General features: G+C 42.2%; 1 protein-coding gene across 10 annotated transcripts in view; it reads left to right on the top strand.

Annotated features, from left to right (window-relative positions):
- NEDD4L (NEDD4 like E3 ubiquitin protein ligase) overlaps window positions 1-22,001 on the top strand; it is a 357,512-nt gene that overhangs the window by 297,407 nt on the left and 38,104 nt on the right. For 4 of the 10 annotated variants that reach the window (XM_074383355.1, XM_074383356.1, XM_074383352.1 and 1 more), the window contains 7 exons: window positions 4,287-4,418; window positions 4,925-5,044; window positions 6,259-6,456; window positions 13,143-13,220; window positions 14,587-14,641; window positions 14,744-14,797; window positions 20,745-20,803. In XM_074383355.1, coding sequence (XP_074239456.1) covers window positions 4,287-4,418; window positions 4,925-5,044; window positions 6,259-6,456; window positions 13,143-13,220; window positions 14,587-14,641; window positions 14,744-14,797; window positions 20,745-20,803 — 696 coding nt within the window. The remainder of the gene's footprint in view (window positions 1-4,286; window positions 4,419-4,924; window positions 5,045-6,258; window positions 6,457-13,142; window positions 13,221-14,586; window positions 14,642-14,743; window positions 14,798-20,744; window positions 20,804-22,001) is intronic. The other 6 variants (XM_010336772.3, XM_003926040.4, XM_010336769.3 and 3 more) reach the window with 3 other exon arrangements.

Below are 22,001 nucleotides of genomic sequence, written 5' to 3'. Positions count from 1 at the left end.
GCTCAGCCTTGTACAGAGAAAAATCAAACTGGCAATAATCAGCCCAGGAGCAGTCAGCTCAGGTTAGAGTATTGAGCTGCAGCGGTTTACGTGAGTCCCTTAGTCGTGTGCTGAGTGAGGCAGCCTCCAGCAGAACTCAAGACGTTCTACATAAACTGTTTCCCACTATGCACTTGCAATTTCTATGAGAGTAGTGGAGCTTCAAGGGAGACGAGATCATTTTGCGAAATAATTTTCATAGAATTCAAGGCTGATGAACATCATCTGTACATCACCTGTGTTTGCATTTCATTGGCCTTGCAACCTGCGTATAGCTTTGGAGCCGTACTGGTACTACGCATAGTTGTAGTAGCCGATGTAGTAAATGAAGGATGAGCGGAATCATTGCAGTACCAGGCTCCATGGCAAGGGTCACCTGGCAGACAAGGTGAGCCCTCTGAATGAGATCCTGGGTGGCACTTTAGACTGCCCTTTCCTTGTCTTCTTGCCCGTACTCTCCATCATCCCCATCACTGAGTTGCAGCATGGGTTGGGTTTTTTATTTCCACAGGCTTAGCAATATTTGTTCCTAAGTGTTCTTCCACTCTGGCGCTTCACTTTCTCCCTACCTGGTTAGGTTTGAAAGGATCACATCTGTTTCTCTTCTGCTGTGTCCTGAATGTTTCTCTTCCACATCCTTTGTCATGAATGCCCTTGATGTTCTGTCTTGCAATTCTGTCTCATCACCCTGTGTTTCCCTCTTTGGCATCCCCTGTGTTCCTCTGCATATCACTCACACTGGTGTATTGTCCTGGGCTGGAGCCACCCTGGGATTATGTCACCTCACCCCCTCTGTGTGCTCTCACAGACATGTGGTGAGTACACACATGTACACATTTGGGATGTCACATACACATTACTTAGCACCTTGGGTTTTTTTTCTAACTTAGGGTCATTCATTTGGGACATATTAATAATTACATAATATTCAGTGACGTGGATGCATGACAATGTTTATAATTTCCCCGCATTCAAGGACTCTCCGTTCGCCCTGCCATGCTCTTTTGACTCCATACGCTATGCTGAAGTAACCATCCTGGTATAGCTGTCTTTCTGTGATAGTGCTTTCATTCTTGTAGTCTAATGAACAAGCCCTGATTCTCAGCCAAGAAACTACAGCCCTTTGATTTATGGCAAATAAGTGCACGGTGGTGTCACTTTCTGGCCGGCTTACGCCAGGGCCCTCCCCATGAGATAAAAGGAGAGGGACATCACAGTCCTTTCAGTCTTTGTTGTATGTATTCTAAAAATACACAAGGCCACCAGTACAGGGTTGGTGCAAGTCTTGGCAAATCTGCGATGGTCAGCATCAAAGCGGTTATTTTTAAAAGCATACTGAAACTTCAGCAACTTACAATCATGTTCTTTATTTTAATGAAAAAAACAGAGCCACTAGGAAGTTCTGGCTAATGGCTCTTTGGTATCACAAAGCAGTAGTGTATTCAGTCTATGACAAAAAGCTGTGAAATGTTAAGCTAAGTCGCAGTTTCTAACTGGTTTCTTGATGACTTTTTTGTTGCGCTGGCGTGGAACATGCTCACAAGCATAGAGCAGCAGAAGGCTGGGTTTGGCCTCGTGGCGAGCCCTTCCATGGTCTGTGTGTAGAAGCTGAGTCCTGCCCCCTCATCTAGCTGTGTGAGGTAGGAGGCAGGGTTGTGAGTTACAAATGGAATCATCAGCACAGATTGTTCTATGTGGTCATTTGGCAAGAACACTTTAAAGAAACATTTCCAAAATGCCCTTGCACATAAATGTAACTAAAATTACAGGTAGCCAGTCAATTTTCAAAAGAAGAGAGAATGGGCATTTTAATCAAATTTAGTGTTCTGTACTACACTCCTGAGTTTCCACAGACTGATAGTACTGTTCACTGTGGCTGTATAAAGGTAACCTGGATGGCCGGGCACAGTGGCCTGGAATCCCAGCACTTTGGGAGGCTGAGGTGGGTAGTTCACCTGAGGTCAGCAGTTCGAGACCAGCCTGACCAATATGGTAAAACCTTGTCCCTACTAAAAATACAAAAATTAGCTGGGCGCGGTGGCAGGCACCTATATTCCCAGCTACTCAGGAGGCTGAAGCAGGAGAATCACTTGAACCCGGGAGGTGGACATTGCAGTGAGCCGAGATTGCGCCACTGCACTCCAGCCTGGGCTACAGAACAAGACTCCATCTCAAAAAAAAAAAAAAAGGAAGAGAGTAATCTGGTTGCTAGAATTCACACAGCTTTAGGATTCAGTTATGGGATGATCTATGGCACACTCATGTGGTTTCAGTTTATCAGTTGCCTCCTGAGTGTCCTTTCCAGAGATTCAGTAACTGCAAAAATATCCTTAAGGTTTCTGGAGCTGAGTTTTCTGATGGGCTACCTGATTGCCTCTCCCAGAAAAATAACTCAACAGAGAGCGGGGGAACATAACAAATTCCCTTTAGTATTTGACAGATAGTTTAGACAATAATAGATCAAAACTTGATAGCACATACTTTGCCAGAAATACTAATTGACCACAAACTTAGGTTACAACTTAGCTCAGCGGAGGAATCCATTGAAGGGCCCAGATGCACGTAGCCCTTTGTATTGGCGTCACCACTAGAGGAGGAGGGCTTCACTCAGGTTGCATGCTAATTCACAGATGTTTAATATTCATGAAACGATTAGGTCAGTGTTGATGTTTCTTCTGCTCCTGCTGAATCTCCACACCTGGATCCAGAATGCTCTATGATCCGGGTCTTTCTGTCTTTATAAACTACCTTTATGGAGCTTTAGGATTTTATCTCAGGAAATGTTAAGAAATGGTTGCTGCATTTTTAGCAGAAAGTTTTCTGACACGTAATCTAAAATCATCTGCTTCGTGATCAATTACACAGGTGATCTTTCTCTGAAATGTGCTTTTAAGCCTGTGAGGTTAGCATATTGCTTCTCTGTGGATGAGGTTTCCAAATTACCTGGCAGTGTCTTTGTTGGTGCTTTCTCTAATTTGAGATCCTGGGGTCCACCAAGGAACTCCACATGACCATCTTCACCAAGACACATTGTTGATAGTGCTGGGAAAAGATGGCATAAGCACAGATAGCAGTTGGGTTCCGAGGAAATTTGTATCCTCAGCCTAATAGCAAGAAAATGACACCTGCTAAAATACCTGGAGGGGCAGGAGAAGATCCTGGTTAGAGAAGGTAGTACCCTAAAGAGAAGCAGCTTCCTTTTGTAACCTCATGTGAGAGGTTATTTATTCATCCCTAAGGCATAGGGATGCTCCTATACTTTTAGATTCTCGTAGGAGCCTTGGTGTAGCTGTGGTCAGCCTCTGGTTTCTAAGCTTTTCCACACTTAGAGCTCGTTCTCAGGCACAGATGTTATATGCATTACCCATGCATCCAAGACCTCCTGGGACAGCCCTGATCGCCAGCATCTATCCCAGTGCCTCCATAAATTATCAACACATCCTTGGTTTCCAGAATTTCACCATCCAGACTGCATTTCTTAGACCACTTCTCGGGGATCTTCTTGTGATCAAACGTGGACTGTCTAAATACAGTCATACTACACTGGACAGGTCTCAAAACCCAAAGACTGCCAAGCTTTGTTCCCTTCAAGGAAACACACTCCTGTCAGTGGCCTTGGGTGCGCAGAGCCTCGGCTGTGAGGCTGGGGGCCGGGAGACTTCCTGAGCACACAGATGTCCTGGTGGTCCTCCAGGTTATATGCTGCCATGTGACTGTCAGCATCCTAGAGAAGGGGCTGTGTTGGGATTTTAAAATTTTGCCCCAAAAGCTACAGTGTAAGGGTCCTAAACTGATGGAGGAAGGTAAGACTCAGCTGAAAGAGCACCCCACAGGAGCTACAGCGAGGAAGAATCCAGAGCATCCCTCTCATAAACAGCGACACTGGACAGTTGGCAGTAACTTGAAGCTCTACCTGGTTTGGCAATGGAATTTAGCAGCTAGAACAGATTATAATGTTTTCTCTTTCCCTATGACCACCTTAGCGACCCTTTACATTTAAGACTATGGGGTCTTAGAACCAAGTTCTGTAAGAATTTAGACTCCACAACTGTGGGGGGTTCATTCGTAGATTTGAAGCTATTGAAAATCTATTGCTGTTTTCCAGACACTTGGAAGTGTTTTCTGTATAAATAGAACTAACTTAACTTTGTCTAGAGAAAATAATTATCTGGGTGTACATTACTTTATTAAACTGATCAGAAAACAAATGCAAGGTATTAAATAATAATGATTTCTTACACAAACAGCCATCAGTGGCCTATGTACATACCACGCCGGGTCTGCCTTCAGGCTGGGAAGAAAGAAAAGATGCTAAGGGGCGCACATACTATGTCAATCATAACAATCGAACCACAACTTGGACTCGACCTATCATGCAGGTACGAAGTTCGTCCTCCAACTTCAAACCACAGGCCATAGATGCCACCGTGCCCATGACCCGCCTCCTCTCCTGATGTTTATGTGTTGCTCTCAAAGACCCGTATTTGTCAAAGCTTTCTCACAAAGAAAATGCATTCCTTTAAATATAATAATAGCCTAGGGAAGAAATATGGTTTTCAAATCAGTTTATCACTGAATACATTTTAAAAATGTGACGTGAAACGTATTTTCAAAGCAAGAGCCTATTGCAGTGCGTAGCTTCTTCCCCACCCCACCCCCTGAATCCGAGGCTAGTTTTTATGCTGGGCTAGTGATTCATTTTTATCTCCCTTGAATGTGTTTCCCCATCCTTTCCCCCATCATTATGTTTAATTATTTCCTCCACGCTTTAAATAGGCCAGACCTCTTATTATTGCTGGTTGCGTTGTTGTTTGGGTTCGCGCTCCTAATCACACACACAGGGAGAGACTCCTATGAAGCTAACTTGTTTTTGCCTCCAAAATAGCTTGCAGAAGATGGTGCGTCCGGATCAGCCACAAACAGTAACAACCATCTAATCGAGCCTCAGATCCGCCGGCCTCGTAGCCTCAGCTCGCCAACAGTAACTTTATCTGCCCCGCTGGAGGTGAGACGGCTACCTCATCTAAATGGACTCACTCTGTCCTGTGACTCCCCATTCTTTCTTCTCTCTTGACTCTGCCTTCAGTTTTGCAGCCACCTCCTCTCTCTGATCAGTCTTTGTGTTGGTGGTGAAGGGTGTTCTCGTGCGACCTTTCTACCTGCTTCTCTGTCTCGCCCAGTTAACATTCCTGGACTCTCTCACCTGATTCTCATTCTCGTTTGGCTGAGGCCATGGTGACTTGTGCTGGATGTGGGCAACTCTCTTTTCAGGACTTCCACCATTCTTGCTATGTTTCACTCCTTTTTTGCCTGTTACCTCATTAGAATTGCATACTCCCTCTTTCAAGTACCAAGTGCTGATACTGCGTTGTTCAACATAGCTGTTGCTTTGATCATTTTTTTTTTCTTTCAACTGTAGGGCATATGTGTTTCTGATGCACACTGGCATCATTTTTTTTTCTTTCATTATATGGGCATATGTGTTTCTGATGCACACTGGCATCATTTTTTTTTCTTTCATTATATGGGCATATGTGTTTCTGATGCACACTGGCATCTCTGCATCATGGCTGGGCACCCGCTTGTGCTCTCTGTCGTGTTTGTGTTGTTTTGGTGAAATCCTTCAACATCACAAATGTCAGAGTTAGAGAAGCCAAAGAGCAAATGTCTGAGATCCTAAGCTTTCCTGTGTCTTAGAGACAGCTGTGGGCTTCTCCACGCCCTGGGTCAAGATGCTGATAAGTGGGAATAGATGCTGTCTCTTCCACACTCTGATATAAATGTCATGGGTAACAACTGTGAGATTCCAGATCGTTTTTATTGATGTAGGTTTTTCTTTTTCTTTTTTTTTTTCCCCCCCCTCTAAAACTTGCCAATCTATTCTTCATTAGACTGTGAGCTCATTAAGAGCAAGGGCACTTTTCTCTCCACTCTGTAAAATCTCCACCCATAACGCTTAGTACAGAATAGTATTTTTGGTATACTGAGTGGCTACCAAGGGATGGTGGTTATGTGTACTTACTATTGTCGTGTGTTTATCCAACAGAGAAAATGTAAAGTTAGATTGATTTAAAAGTAAACGAATGATGGAAAACAGGTTTGGGGGGATCTTCCCTCTTGTCCGTCTCCAAAGAGGAGCCTTCTGCAGTACCCTGGTACATTTTGGCAAATTGGAATCGCACGTGCTAAAGAGTTCTAATGCTCGTTGTTATTCTTTAGGGTGCCAAGGACTCACCCGTACGTCGGGCTGTGAAAGACACCCTTTCCAACCCACAGTCCCCACAGCCATCACCTTACAACTCCCCCAAACCACAACACAAAGTCACACAGAGCTTCTTGCCACCCGGCTGGGAAATGAGGATAGCGCCAAACGGCCGGCCCTTCTTCATTGATCATAACACAAAGACTACAACCTGGGTAAGGCTGCTCCTTTTATTTGGCTCCGTTTTCATCGTCAAGTCTGGCATTACTTTCTTTATTTTGTTACTCCATGTTTGTAGTTCTTGCAGAGGAATTGGATTGACTGTAAAGGGTGTCTCTAGAGGGGTTCCTCAGTCTGCACCTGGCCCCTGCACGGATGGGCGGGTGGGAGTGGGGGGGGCACAGGCTGGTACCTGTCTTTGCTGTTGGTGCTGGGACCGCCTTTTCTCCTGGGAAGCTCTGGTTTAGACAGTCGACCATACTGGGTGGGAAGGGACTGCTCTGTGCTGTTAAGATTTTGTTATCATTCCATCCCATCTCGCAAAGTAATCTCATTAGGAGTTATAATCATTTTCAAATAATGTTTTCTTTTGTCAGTTTCTTTTCGCAATTTTATTGGCATTTCCCACCTTCTTTTGATTTGTCACTTTAGTTTTTACTGTTCACATCAGCTCAATATTCACACATCTGTGCTACATTTTCATGCCTTTAATCATGGGGTAGGGGACGTACCGAGTGACTTTGGTTGTAAATCTGATAGCTCCTTTTTATGATCGTTCTATCAGAATTGATTTTTCTTACCATGCAGCTCTTTCATGTGCTCCTGAATTGTACGCAAGAAAGGATCTGTACATTGTATTATCTTGAGCAAAATGACATTAATCAAAGGTGAATAAGCATATCTTTGTATTTCTCTATCAGCTCTTTATTTCTTTAGCTCAATCAGCAGGTGGCTTTTTCAGTGTAGTATATAGTTCTTTTAAAAGTCAGTTGGTATTTTCTGCTATATAATCTCTATACTTGTAATGAAACTGAAATTGGTTCCCTTATTTCTGGCTATTTTTGATACTGCAGATGGTTTTTCTTCCTGTCTGTTATATTCCCATCTAATTGTCTGGCTAGAGTTAACTCAGAGTTTAACGTGGTCCTATTATCTGTGCTGCTTGCTCAGAATCGCTGTTATGGGAATGCTGGTTGAGTTTTGGTGACTGTCACTGTCCCTAGCTCTTTGGTCTTGGATCAACAATGGACATACACCCCAAATTCCCATATCTAGTGATGGACATTAAGTGTGTCCCTTTGCTAGATCAGGAACAAGCCCTGACCAAGGGGATTTGGGCTGTCATTTTATGCCTTGCCCGTTGTTTGGTATCAGTTCAGTCCAGCAGGTCTAGAGGGTATGCTCCTAGAATCCTTTGGATCATGGGTCATGGTGTCTTCAAGGGTGTTCTTGGCATTTGGGGCAGGGACATTTGTGCCTTCAGTTTCAGGCCACTTAACCTTGGCTCCTGCCACCAGGCGCTAATGGTCACCATTACCCCCACCCCACATAGCGACGACCAAAAATGCCTACACATTTCAAAGCAACCCTAAGTGAGAACCACTCTATAAGCTCTTTCTATTTTGAAGTCATAGAGTGGCCTGCCAAGAGAATTTCTCATTTAGACCTGGTAGCATTCGTTTGGTAAACTGGTAACTGCTTCTAAGGCGTATAATAACATGTAGGTTCGTTTGACTTACCTACTGGTCTGAAAATAATGTGACAGATTTGCAGGCAAGACAAGAGGAAGAGACTGGCAGCTCTTTGGAAAATACAGTCATGGAGACTGGTTTTTAATATTTTCTCTTATTACCATGGAACCCCTGGCTGTCCTGCCAGTGTTCTCATTTACTATAACACTGGTGTAATTTCAAGTCCTTAGCCAGAAACAGGCTCCAGAAATAAGGACTAATGAATATGAAAGTAGATGGATTAGTGTAAGGAGCCACTGTGGCTTGCCAACATAAGCTATGATTTTAGTAATTTCGACTAGCTTAGTAATCGAATCCCCTAACCTTTCACAGCCTTTCAACAGCAGCGTAATTGCTGTTGGGCAGATTGTATTTTAAAGTAAACAGCACTCACTTTATTTATTGCCTGCATCGTTGCTGAATGAAACCCATTTTTAATTTCCAGTTGTCCCTTTTTACCCAGATACTTGTTATTGTCTAATTTACTGATTTAAAATTATAATCTGTTAGAACAACATTTTATTGCTGATGCCAGTATGGAAGGTCCTCAAGGTAACAACTGGAAATTCCACAAGTTACGCGCCTTCTTAAGTGAACTCAGATGTGCTGACACAGCTCTTACCACTTCTAAACAAAGGCCTAGGCAGGATTCTCCCTGCGGAAGACCCACCCTAAACTGACTGTTCATTTTGACAAAAGATGGAGGGACAGAGGGAAGCCTGAAGATAATTTGCAGCTTAAAAACCTGTTTTGAGTTGGTTTGGGGGTTGGCTTTGTTTTTTTATTTTTGAAAGAGGAAGTAAACAAATGAGAGAACAGCATAGCTATTCTTAGATTTGAATATTAGAATAGAAAAAGGAAAACAACTGATAGGACAGGTTGAGAATGATGAAAATAACACTCTTTGCTCCATCAGCCTGGGCACTAGATTCTTACACCAACCAGAAGCCTGAAAAGGACATTTCCCCTCTGTACATTGGGAAATTAAAAATTTTATTGAAATATGTCATAAAACATGACCTTACACACACAGATACTGAAGGCAGTCTACCATCAGTCTATTTGGTTAAAGTTTGGCTTCATTCTTCTTTTATTATTATTTTTGAGACAGATTCTCACTCTACTCCAAGCTGGAGTACAACAGCACAATCTCAGCTCACTGCAACTTTTGTCTCCCAGGTTCAAGCGGTTTTCTTGCCTGAACCTCCTGAGTAGCTGGGATTACAAGTACACGCCACCACACCCCACTAATCTTTGTACATTTTTTAGTAGAGATGGGGTTTCACCATGTTGGCCAGGCTGGTCTCAAACTCCTGGCCTCAAGTGGTCCTCCTTCCTTGGCCTCCCAAAGTGCTGGGATTATAGGCGTGAGCTGTGACAGGCCAAGTTTAGCCTCATTCAAACAAACAAAGATAGGCTTTGTTCCCCACCTGGTTCAGGCCTTTCAGGGAGTGCATGTAGGAGGCCAGGGCCTTGGGAGGGATGTGCCAAGGAGGGCATCCAGCTAAGGGAGCAGCTCGGAGCATACTCAACTAGGTTGAGTATCCCTAGTTTAAAGATTCAAAATCCAAAATCCAGAGTCTGAAACTTTGTGAGCACAAGCATGCCACTCAGGCAATAAATGCTCATTAGAGCATTTCAGATTCTCAGATTAGGGTTGGTGAACCAGTAAGTATTTTGAAATTCAAAGCCCCTCTGGTCCCAAGCATTTTGAGTGAGAGGGATGCTCAACCCATATTAGTGTATTTATGCCTTTCACAGGATGAAGCATGGGCTCATTTTTGTAGCAAGATTACACCCTAGTTAAGTTGCAGGTTCGTTTTCCATCCAAGTTCAAACTAATAAAACTCATTTTACCCTAGGCATGGTTGCTGGATCTCTTCTAAGATGGAAAAAATAAAGAAAAAAGGCACATCTTTTTTTTTTAATCCCTGTATTTTATATATTTTGAATTATGAAAGCCTTTTTTGAAAAGATACTGTTCGTTGCATGCTGTTTAAAAACACTTTCAGCCAGGTGCAGTGGCTCACGCCTGTAATCCCAACACTTTGGGAGGCCAAGGCGTGCGGATCACAAGGTCAGGAGATCGAGACCATCTGGCTAACATGGTGAAACCCCATCTCTACTAAAAATACAAAAATTAGCCAGGCATAGTGGCACATGCCTGTAGTCTCAGCTATTCAGGAGGCTGAGGCAGGAGAATTGCTTGAACCCAGGAGGGCAGGGGTTGCAGTGAGCCAAGGTCACATCACTGCACTCCAGCCTGGGCGACAGAGCGAGACTGTCTCAAAAAACAAAAACAAAACACTTTTAACACTTGTAACGTGATTGAGGGAAGCAATTTTATATTACACACACAAGAGTTCCCTTATGACACCGAAGAAAGGAGGAAACAGCCAGCTATACCTTCTGCATTGGATCTTTTGTTTCCATATCATCAGAGACCTCGTTAGTATTCCAACTGCTCATCAGCCCTGAAGTTGTCCATAGCTAATAGAGAGCCTCGACTGCCACTTCATGTGCTCTGTCAATTAAGGAGAGATGCCTGCCTCCTCGAGTGGTTCGGTAGGAGTGGGGGTTCAGGGGTGACCACTAGTCTTAGCCCCCAGAGCTTATTCATGGCAGCTGCTTCCATTATTTTTTATTATTGTTGATACAATAAAATAACATTATAAACCTCAAGGCCTCTGGCCCTCACAGTCTATGAAGTCTGGGTTTCCACGCAAGGCCACTTAGTAGACCTTTGAAATTGAGTTGCTTTTATACGTCATGCTCTGCCCCTCACTGCTCCTCCTGCCCCCCCATCTCCGGCACTTTTCTCTAATTTCAGCCTCTTCCTCCCCCTTTCTACCCCTTTAAATCACCAGCCTTTTACCAATGGGGCTGATTGTCTTTCACGTGTAATAGCCTACGTGTGATTCCAAGGCATGGCTGGCCTTGTGTGTGGCCTCCAGAAACCCTGCCCTCTTTCATGTAATAGCAGTCCTAGGCTCTCTCTAAACCTGGCGTGCTTATGGGCTATGTGGAAACGCAGGGATCCCCTGCTGGTTGTGGCATTGCCTGGTCCAGATCAGAGTTAGCATTGAGTGGTAATTCAGTGCTTTCACTTTTTCCTGTCAGTAGTTAACCAGTCACAAATACTTACCGGATTATCAGCTTCTTGGACCTTCTCAATCCTAAATCTGCTTAGCATATTTGTTTATATTCTGTGTATGTCAGCATACTATAGAATACTGTCATTATTTTGTGCCTCTGCTAAACCTGTTGAAATATATATTGGGTTCAGGGTCAGTATTCGTTCAGGGTCAGTATTCATCACCAACTGCTAAGATAGATGATTTCTTTCTTCATTTAAAAATTTGCTTAGCTAACAAGAAGCAAAGGTCGATTTTTGTTCATGGTCTTTTTTGATTCTTGTCAATTCCCAAGATCTACAATTATGATTCAGTGATACTGTGACTTAGATGGTTGACTTGGGAAGCAGAAAAATCAGTAATTTGACAGCAGCAAAGGCTCTGTTATAAAATTGAATGAAGCTCATGTCAAATGTCTTTAACAGTTTACTCTTTTTAACCTTAAGCTTATTTGGTTGACAATGTGTTTTTCTGAGTTTTATCATTTATTTTTTAATCTTTTGAGTATAAAGATTCTTCTTTATTTCTTTTTTTTTTTTTTTTTTTTTTTTTTTTCTTTTTTTGGAGGCAGGACTCACTGTATCATCCAGGCTGGAATGTAATGATGCAATCACAGCTTACAGCTCACTGCAGCCTTGAGCTCCTGGCTCAGGTGATCCTCCCACCTCAGCTTTTCAGGTAGCTGGGACAGGCGTGTACCACCACACTCAGCTAATTTTTTGTGGGTTTTTTTTTTTTTGCCGAGATAGGGTTTCGCCGTGTTGCCCAGGATGGTCTCAAACTCCAGGATGGGGTCAAGCAATCCTGCCTTGGCCTCCTAAAGTGCTGAGAGTACAAGTGTGAGCCACTGCATTTGGCCTTACACTGCATTTTTTTTTTTTTTTTTTCGGAGATGGAGTCTCACTCTGTTGCCCAGTCTCGAGTTCAGTGGCATGATCTTAGCTCACTGCAACCTCCATTTTCTGGGTTCAAGCAATTCTCCTACCCCAGCCTCCCGAGTAGCTGAGAATACAGGCACACACCACCACACCTGGCTAATTTTTGTGTTTTTAGTAGGAATATAATTTTACCATGTTGGCCAGGCTGGTCACGAACTCCTGACCTCAAGCGATTTGCCTACCTCAGCCTCCCAAAGTGCTGGGATCACAGGAGTCAGCCACCACACCTGGCCTACACTGCATTTTAACTGGGTCTGTATAAGGGAGAGTCAGCCCCTGGGCTCTGGGTCATAACCTTTGGGCAACTTTTTTTTCTCTCTGAAACTGCATTTACTCATCTAAAGAAACAGAGACCATGTGCCCAACCTCCTAACAAAGTCTGTTGCAAGATCATACATCTGACCATGCCTTGGAAATCATGAAGCCTGCCCCAAGATGTCAGAGTTTTGTTGATTCTCTGTGGTATCTTAAGAAGCCTATGCATTAAGAAAAAATTTTTGTAAACTTTAAAAAATTAATTTGCAGAACTTGGTCAAGAATCTCACTAAAGTCATATCGTAGCTTTGTAACTTTGTCTGATGAAGGCGACTCCCCCTGGAGTAGCCACATGACTTCACAGACTAAATTCACAGTATCTGCCAAGTTCAGGAAGGAGTAGAGGAGAATACAACTGCCCCTTGTGTTCACCACGCACTCCCCTCCCCAGGAGCTTGGGACCCATAGAGAGATTTAGAAGCTGTTGTTCCCACGCCCTCTTTCTGCTACATTCTCTGGTACCCTCCATTCTGGGTTTCTCTAGTAACATCACTGCCAGGACTCTCTTCCTCTTCTCCTTCTCAAGGTCTCAGGGAAATGGTTAACCTTTCATGTAAATATTCTTACTCTCTTCTTTCCACCAATCACAAGAAGGAAGAGTACAGTCTGCTGAGAGATGGTCAGCCAGGCTTCCTGTACGAAGCAGAGAGATGGAACCCATCTCATGCTCCAGGCACAGACAGTCTGGTTGCTTTGAAACATACACCTCAAGAGGAAAAGTACCGAGTGACTACACAGAGATACTTCCACTTAACATCTACTGTCTGTTACATCTTTCTTGCAGGAAGATCCGCGTTTGAAATTTCCGGTACATATGCGGTCAAAGACATCTTTAAATCCCAATGACCTTGGCCCCCTTCCTGTGAGTACACTGGAGACACATGGAATGGTCTGAAAATGTCTGTTCACCTACCCACTCAATGTTGATGGGGAGGCCCTGTGGGCCTTCTCTTTCTCCAGGCGTCCTGGCTCTCATTGGTTTGTGCTTAATAGAATTAGGTGTTCAGCTGAATTGTAATTGTACATTATAGTTCATATGATACCCAGTACTTGCGAAAGAGGTTTCGGAATTACTAGCCTCTAGTTGAAGCTAGACCTTGTACACAGGATGTTCAAGAGACATTCTCTGCAGGTGACAGTTTAAGTGGCACTCATTTATCTTGTAACTGAGCAACCACTGAGTTCCAGCCATATCGCTGATTAAGTCATCAGAACAAAAGTAATGAAAATAGTATGGGAGGAGAAGGTCTAATTAATCATGGAAAGTTTCTATAAGTCATTTAAGCTGCAGATTTTTTAAGTTTTTTTCTCCCTTGTTGGTGACAGTTCAGTAGGAGTTGAGCTACATACTTAAAATTGGATTTGGAATGAAACCTTCACATACATCCTCCTTGACGTCTCGCTCTCAATTTTAAAAAGCCGTGGGGGATGACAGGGCATAGATATTTGCTCCAGTGGTTGGACTCCAAGGCTATTTTTAAATGGGAGATTTTGTTGTTGTTTTCCAAGTATAAGAACCTTTTTCTTGCCTAGTATATTAGGGCAACATTTGAGCATTATTCATTAGGTTATGCAGGTATGCCACACCAAATCTGTGTAGTTCCTGGGTTCAAACAGAAAGAACCAGAGAGTGAATTTAGAAAATGAAAGAAAGCATTTTTTTCAGAATCTCTTGGATTCCTGAGGTTCAGATAGCAAATAGGGGTAGTGCAGATAAGGAGGTCATACCAGCTTTATCTTTAAAAACTTATCCAAATCTGTTTAGTTCCTGAGTCTGACGAGCAAAAGTTTGTAGCAGATAATGCCTGTATTAGATCATCAACTACCTAGATAACACAAATACGGTAACTGTGTCTGACATTTTTCTGTTAACCCCTCTTCCCTTCCTTTAGTACTCAGTATTTGTTTAATTCAGTGAGCCACTCAACTTCAAGCCCCACTGTTCATGGAATGCTGCAGTTACCCTTTCAAGCTTTTGAGCTAGCAGCCTATTTCCGGTTCTTCATATAGTCAGCACATCTGAGACTTGAGCATGTGATAAAGCGTGTTGCTAGACATTGTCAAGAGTTAACTTGAAGTGTTCGTATTTAGTTCATTCTCAATGCAAAAATGTTACCCTGGCAGAAAAGAGTACAAAGGTGTCCTGTAGTTGTTAAATTTTGCCTTTGATTTTGGAACTCCTGGCTAATGTTTGTATTTTCTCTCTCCCTTCCCTCCCTGAATACTAGCCTGGCTGGGAAGAAAGAATTCACTTGGATGGCCGAACGTTTTATATTGATCATAGTAAGTAGGCAGTGGGATGGACACAACAGGAGTTGCGGGTTCGAGGGAAGGGAGTCATTCAAACATTATAGTGAAAGCTTTGTCATTTTACTCTTTATCTAGGCAGCCAGGTGTTATGTGGAGAAAATGATACCAGAGAATCAGTGCCTTCATACGGTACTGTGCATTCACCCCAAGTTTGCTTAAAGTAGCCCATCAAGCTTTCACCCAATCTGATCTTGTGACCTATTAACGTTTTCTTTTTTATTTTTAATTTTTAAACTACATTTTGGTTGATCCCTTGACTTTTGCACATTTAATAAATACACTCTGGTAATAGAAAATAAGATTAGAAATGATTATTTAGTCAAAACTGTGAACAGTGCTTGAAGCAGCATGTGAGTTTTTTAAACACTGCCTTCAAGGGTCCTTTGGCAGGATGCCCGCTCTGACCTTATTTTCTATTCATGGCATGTTTCCTTGCACCCACAACACTAATATACATGGATTTTCTGGAAATCGTAGTATATTTGCTATAGATATTTGCTCCAGCTCCTGTGAATAAGTGTGTGATTTCTCGTTCCAACTAAAAGTTCAACTAATAAAAGTTTGCTTTTTAGCCAGTGGGATTTTTTTCTTTCTCATTCTTTTTGGAGGTGACATGTTCTTCATGGAATCATATTTCCATGTCCTTTAAAGTTTCTGAAAAAACGTATTAAAAAGAAACCTTCAAATAGATGTAGGGTTCAAACCATGTGTGCAATTTGGCAGTATCTTGGTCTTTGCTTTTATTTGGTTCATGAACAGAAAGTCTCACCAGGTTTCCCTGGCTTCACAATTTCATAACTAAACAAAGACACATTGATAAGCCACTTACTGAGAAGTCTGGCTACAGGTAATTCTTCCACATAGAGGACTGGTCACCATCTCATAGGCACAGTACACTTTTCAGATGTAACTTTGAGGCCGAGTACTTTGTGAACAGAACTTCACATTCAGGCCTGGGAGTTGAGGGCTTATTATAAATGGAATTAAGCAAGAGTACCAGCAGTTTACAATTCAACTGAAAGTAGAAATCCTAGGTGTATTTAGAGGGGTGGGCTACACTTGGTTTAAACCAGATATTTCAAGGTGCAGAGACTTCGTTTTTGTCTGTTATCAAAAAATGTGCTGATTTGCCTACTTTCCAGAATTTCGTAGTAAGCATAAAGTATTTTTCCTGCCATAAATGCCTTCACATATGTGTGTAGCTTACTTTTTTCCTTAATATACTATTTATTTATTATTATTTTACTCTTAAGAGAATTTACTAAAATGAGAGAGAGATCACACCTCTTTTTCCCATGAAAAACAAAATAATAGTTTCCAGCTTGGTGCATTGGTTCACACCTGTAAATCCTAGAACTTTGGGAGGCCGAAGTGGAAGGACCCCTTGAAGTCAGGAGTCGAGACCAGACTGGCCAACGTGATGAAACCCTGTCTCTACTAAAAATACAAGTAAAAATTAGCTGGGTGTGGTGGTGCGTACCTGTAATCCCAGCTACTCAGACGGCTGAGGCAGGAGAATCACTTCAACCTGGGAAGTGGACATTGCAGTGAGACAAGATCACACCACTGCACTCCAGCCCAGGTGGCATAAGAGACTCTGTCTCAAAAAAAAAAAAAAAAAAGTTTCCTTTATACTGTGCGTCACAATCTGGTTTTCAGACAGGCATGAATAATACTGATCATTTTACTAAAACAAGGTCTTTACTGGTAACACTCTTGGTCTGTGACACATAGAATGCATTGCGCACAATATCGTCACAGTGTTCTGGCTGGAGATCTGATGCTTAGGTCAACCTAAAAAGAATGTCGTGAATGTGTTTAGTATACTGCAAGGAGCCAAAAACAGAAAAACGTGATTACAAAGCACTATCCTAGCATACGTTAAAATAGTAAAAATCACCAACTATTTCACTAGTGGTGTTACAGACCTAGTATAATATATAGCAGATGCTTGATAAATGGTGACTTGAAATCAGGGTTATGGAGGGTCAGTGGTGGAGCTCTTAGGAAGTTGCTGTCTTTGATCAGAAAGTGGAGTAAACACACTTGAGGAGCAGCAGACACATCCCCTCCAGCCTCCCACAGGCACTAGTCTGAGGCTGGCCCAATTCCAGCTTACTGGAAGGTGGAAGAGAGTGACTACATGCCAGGTGCCTGGGTTCTTCCTTACTCCTGATCAGTTCTGCAGTTACTCCAGCACTCTGCTCAAACATTTTCTCATTTCACTTGCTGGGACAGCACCCCCAAGGCTCCATGTATACTCCATACAGAGCCTGATGCAACTAAGCTGTGCCAATACAACATTTGTGGCCATTAACCTGAAGATTAAAATTTCTTTTGCCTTTGCACAACCATATTGAAAGACTCTGTTAAAGAGATACAGCATAAATTAGGTGACCAAAAACCATTTAAGGAAAGGATTTGTTTACGAGAGCCCCCTTTGCTGTTCATGCTACGTTTCTGCCATTTCTCCATAATTCATCAGGGTGTACTCAATGGAAAGCTGGAGAGCAGCACACAGCAGCAAAATAGTCAAGGCGTTGCCTTTCCACAAAATGTAGTCTGTGAGAACTGCAGAATATCTTTTCAAGAGGCTTTATCAGGCTGACGCGTATATTCCGAATGGGTTTAATTACTTGGAAGATAACATTTAAGAATGTCTTTTCCATCAGAATAAAGCCTCTTTTTCTAAGCAATTTTCTAGCAAAATTCAACATCTGATGTTGCTGTCATAATGCCTGTAGGACAGCAACCAGGTTATGCCTGCATATGTCACATTGCTGTGAATGCAATAATATTGTAAATTGCTTAGAGTCATCCTATCTTCCAGGATAGCTGGCACATGTGATCCACATGGAATTATAGACAAGATGATGAGATCTACTTTTCTTTAAATAATTATTTCTGCTTCCTATGTCTTTCCTGAGAAGTGATAGGTTTTCAAGATTAACAATACTCAGCCATCTTAAAGATTTAATTTCAAAACCAATGACTGATCAAAACTAATGTTTTTAGACTCCTTGATTCCTGTGATTGCGGTCTGTGGAAGAGCTCCTGGCTCTTGGAGATTAAGGGGAGGTCTTGAACTGAATCTCTACATTTTTTAGGAATGATTTCATTCTTCTTAAAGACCAGGCATGCCTAGCAGCTGAGTAATTGGCCACAGGTATCCTATCTACAACATTAGAAGAGAAAATTGAATTCCAGTAACTTCATGAAGTCCTATTTTAGTCTTTCCTGTCGACAGTCTTACTAGACCTGTTCATCATGGCTACATTGAGTTTCTCATCCTTCCACTTTCTTCTTGTCCTTGGATAACTGGCTACCATACTTTCATGCGTTGACCATACTTGGCTGCAGAATTCTTTATTGTCACCATGTGGAAACTTGTGTTGTTCCAAAAGCTGGGGCTGTTTTAAAGGGTCTTTGTTTGCACCATCAGTTTCATTCAGTTGTTTCTTAAAATAATGTGTTAAGTTCCTGCTACCTGCTGGAACTGGTCTTAAGTGGTAGAGAGGAGGTTGCAAAGATAAATAATACACATTCCCTGTCCTCTAGGAGCTTAGGTCCGGTGCAGAGTACTGGGTGATAGTTCATGTGTTAGAAGAGTGAATCAATTGTTACACAGAAACGAAAGAGGCAAGACCTTCATCTACTTGAGGGGGTGGTTGGGCACAGGGATGGGGGACCTGCAAGAGGCCCTGAGGGACTGGGTTACTTTTCAGATGGATGACAACCACTGAGTGGGACTGAGGCAGGCAACCCCCAGGAAGAACGATCCTAGGAAGCACGGAGAGGTGTGAATACGTGTGAATGCTGTCACATTCAGAGAAACGCAGGATTGCTCCAAACAGCTAGTGTGCCGTAGGGTCCAGCGTGGTGCACAGGCCAAGCCGTAGGGAATCTGCCAGGTGTGGGGACTCGGGCTTAAGCCACAGGCAGTGGGGAGCTCCCAGGGGATTTCCCAGAGGGGAGGGATGGGGTCAAAATCGTTCTTTAGAGAGATCCTTTTGGCAGAGCTGTAGAGGACATCTTGAATCAGGGAGATTGAGACAATTCCCAGTGAAGTCCAGAGAACAACAGTTCAGGGGGAAAAAAAGCTCTCTAGCAAGGAACTTATCAGGGAGAGGAGAGAGGGATGGTCCAGGACCACCAGAGTGAGTGACGTGGCCAGGCTCCTGGTTGGGACAGTAAGTGGATTGTGATACTGCACAGTGGAAGGCAAGGTCACATTACCAGTTTTGGTGTTGGGTGATCATAGGTTTGGTTTTGGTAGAGTTGAGCTGAAGTTCTTACAGGAAACCCAGGTGCAGATGTCCAAGATGGAGCTTGAAGTTGAGGTCTGCTCTTAGGACTTGTGAATCGTCATGAGTCAGCAGTTGTGAATGTATTTTCTGCTTTGATGACAGTCTCCACTGATACGGTTATAATCCAACTTGGTGTTTTAAGGCACAGTTTTTACTCAGCTGTATTCCATTTCCTTTATTTGGTTTTCTTTTCTCTTGTTTTCCATCACAATAGCAACTTTTACTTTCCAAAGTCTTCAATGAAAGGTAAGGGCCCCAAAAATGCCTTTTGCTTCCATCAAGATCTTCTCAAATAGTTGAGATTTTTCATGTAAATTTTCTGCCAGCATGAAAACAAAAGATTCTACAATTATCACTTGCTTTGGTATCTTTATCTTTTTTTTGTAGCTTTCCTCTGCTTTTATTAAAATAATAATAAGACTTTCTGAAATTCCTAATATGATCATTAAAACAGAATTCACTAATTATTCTTATCAACCTACTTACAGTGTCTACAGAAAATAAACAGAATCAATATTCTTCCCCGCCCCCAGAGACAGGGTCTTGCTCTGCAGATCAGGCTGGAGCATAGTAGCACAATTATAGTTCACTGCAATCCCCGGGCTCAAGCAATCCTCCTGCCTCAGCCTCCTGGTTAGCTAGGACTACAGGTGTATACCAGAGCTGGCTAGTTTGTTTTGTTGTTGTTGTTGTTGTTGTTGTTGTTGTTTGTTTGGTTTTTTGGTTTTTTGTTTTACTTTTTGTATAGATGGGCCCTCACTATGTTTCCCAGGATGGTCCCGAACTCCTGGCTTCAAGTGATCCTCCTGCCTCAGCCCCTCAAAGTGTTGGGGTTACAGGCATGAGCCACTGCTCCTGGCCATCCTTTTCGAATAATTTTCTTTTTTTCTTTTTTTCTTTTTTTTTGTAACCTAGGTATCCAAAAACTCCAGTGAACCTACTCTCCCCCAGTCTGCCCTCCCCGTACCCTTCATGTGAGTCCATTGCACTCTCCTTCCCTCCACCCCTTCCCAATACACACACAGGAATCCATAAACTCCTTTTAATTATGCACAGTTACAAACCCCAAGTGATCTAAGGTAGCTCTTGTATAGTATCACCTACACAAGTAATGGTATAGATACCATTGAACAATCTTGTTCACATTAACGCATTTGGAAGAAAGAAAACCACCTTTTGCCAGTGTGACCAAACAGAAGCCGTGCTCTGTAATCTTCCTCTGCTGTATCTAATTCTCTTTTTCGGACTGCCTCGGCTGCTTTGATTTTTGTGTGCATATGAGTGACGCATGTAATAGATTATTCATTTGTTCAATGCAGGATTCTTAATTGAAAGCAATGTTTCAACACCATAAGTGAAGAGAAAAGTATTTGAAATAGAAAAAAAAAAAAATCCTGTGTGTTTGTTAGCCTTTTGGGAAACTAAGACTTTTTAAATGCCTTTTTTCAATGAAATGAAAATCAAGTTATAAATCCTTGAAAGAACAGGGGTTTATCAGTCACGGTTTAGCAAGTTGTTTGCCCGAAACACTATGAATAGATGGTTTCACTTTAGTTGTGCGTTTTTGATTGTTTTTAACTAAACAGTATGTGGGGGGGGTTGCTATATAGCGCATAGTTACCTTCTAACTCTGAAATACTAATTTGTCTTTAGAACACAGGGTGGGGGATTGGATAGCTTTCGAAGAATCCAGAAATACTTCTTTCTGAAATTTTCTTTACATAGATTTGAACTAATATCCTGATTTTTTTTTTTTTTAACATTTTCAGATAGCAAAATTACTCAGTGGGAAGACCCGAGACTGCAGAACCCAGCGATCACTGGTCCGGTCAGTATTCTCAAATTCTGCCTCTTCAGTATAAGATTTTTTGTTACGTATTTCCTGTGTATTACTGATAACAATGATGTCAAGGGACTGGTGTGATTGAGTAGTTCACTAGAAATTGAATACTTTGCTCCCATCTCCTCCTTACCGAAGTTTTCAGGTGAGATACAGCTGCATGTGCCTTTTCAGGTGGATTTAATTATAAAGGAAAAAAAAATAGCTTAATTATGACAGCAAAATTAAACATTTTTTCTTCTTTGTTATCAAAGGGTGGATTACAAGCATAATCCAAATTCCCTCCCTTCCCTTTTATATGAAGCAAAACCAAGCCCGGTATTCATAGAGTTTTACCATTTCTTTAGGCCAGGAGTAGTAAACGCATGCAATAAGTTTAAATCTTTTACAACTTTAAAAATCTGTGGAAATTTGGGTGAGATTGCAGCTAACTTCCGGAGCTGGTAGAGTTAAGAATTTTAAACTCTGCTGACCCACAACGTTACTGTGGTTCCCTCTTACCTGCTGATTAGAAGAAGAATCAGTTCTGATGCAGGTGTGATGACCTCTTAAAAGACCATAGCACACTGTGTTCCTAAGGTGCTGTGAGAACCCCACTCCCCAGGGCATCAGAAGACACTTGGTATCACACACCTGTGGATGAATCTGTAGAATGCAGCCACACTCATCAGCAGATAGCACACCACCAGCGTTTGTCAGTGGTCATATGAATGCAAGGAGATAATTTGGAATTACAGGAGATGTTGCAAATTTGGAATTCTTAGACTAGAGGAGCAAAAGGAACAGAAGTTTGTTATATCACATGCTGAGCTAAGAGCTAAGAAGCCAGCAGGTAGTTTTAAAACTCCAGTTTCATGGCTTTCATCTGATTCCATTCACATTGTGTTTTGAATTATTAAGATAGGTCCATCTGAAAACTTAAAAGATACTGCCTTGCAAATATGCCCTGGTAACTGACTACCTTTAGTTATCTGTTGGATTTGTTCAGCCACCTGGGTGCTATTTCCTAGGCAAAGTGCCCAGTAATACCTGGGTAAAAGCAGTCAACATTTTTCTCTATGTGGCTTTAACACTGCCTTACTGTGATGCTTCCTTTTGATATATGTATTCACAGTCACGGTTGTTAGAATATTATTTTCTCTTCTACGTTATTAGAACAAGGTAAATTCAAGAAACTACTCTTTTC

Source organism: Saimiri boliviensis, chromosome 13, assembly GCF_048565385.1.
Source record: "Saimiri boliviensis isolate mSaiBol1 chromosome 13, mSaiBol1.pri, whole genome shotgun sequence".
Lineage (NCBI taxonomy): Eukaryota > Metazoa > Chordata > Mammalia > Primates > Cebidae > Saimiri > Saimiri boliviensis.
This window is presented reverse-complemented; position numbering and strand designations above follow the sequence as displayed.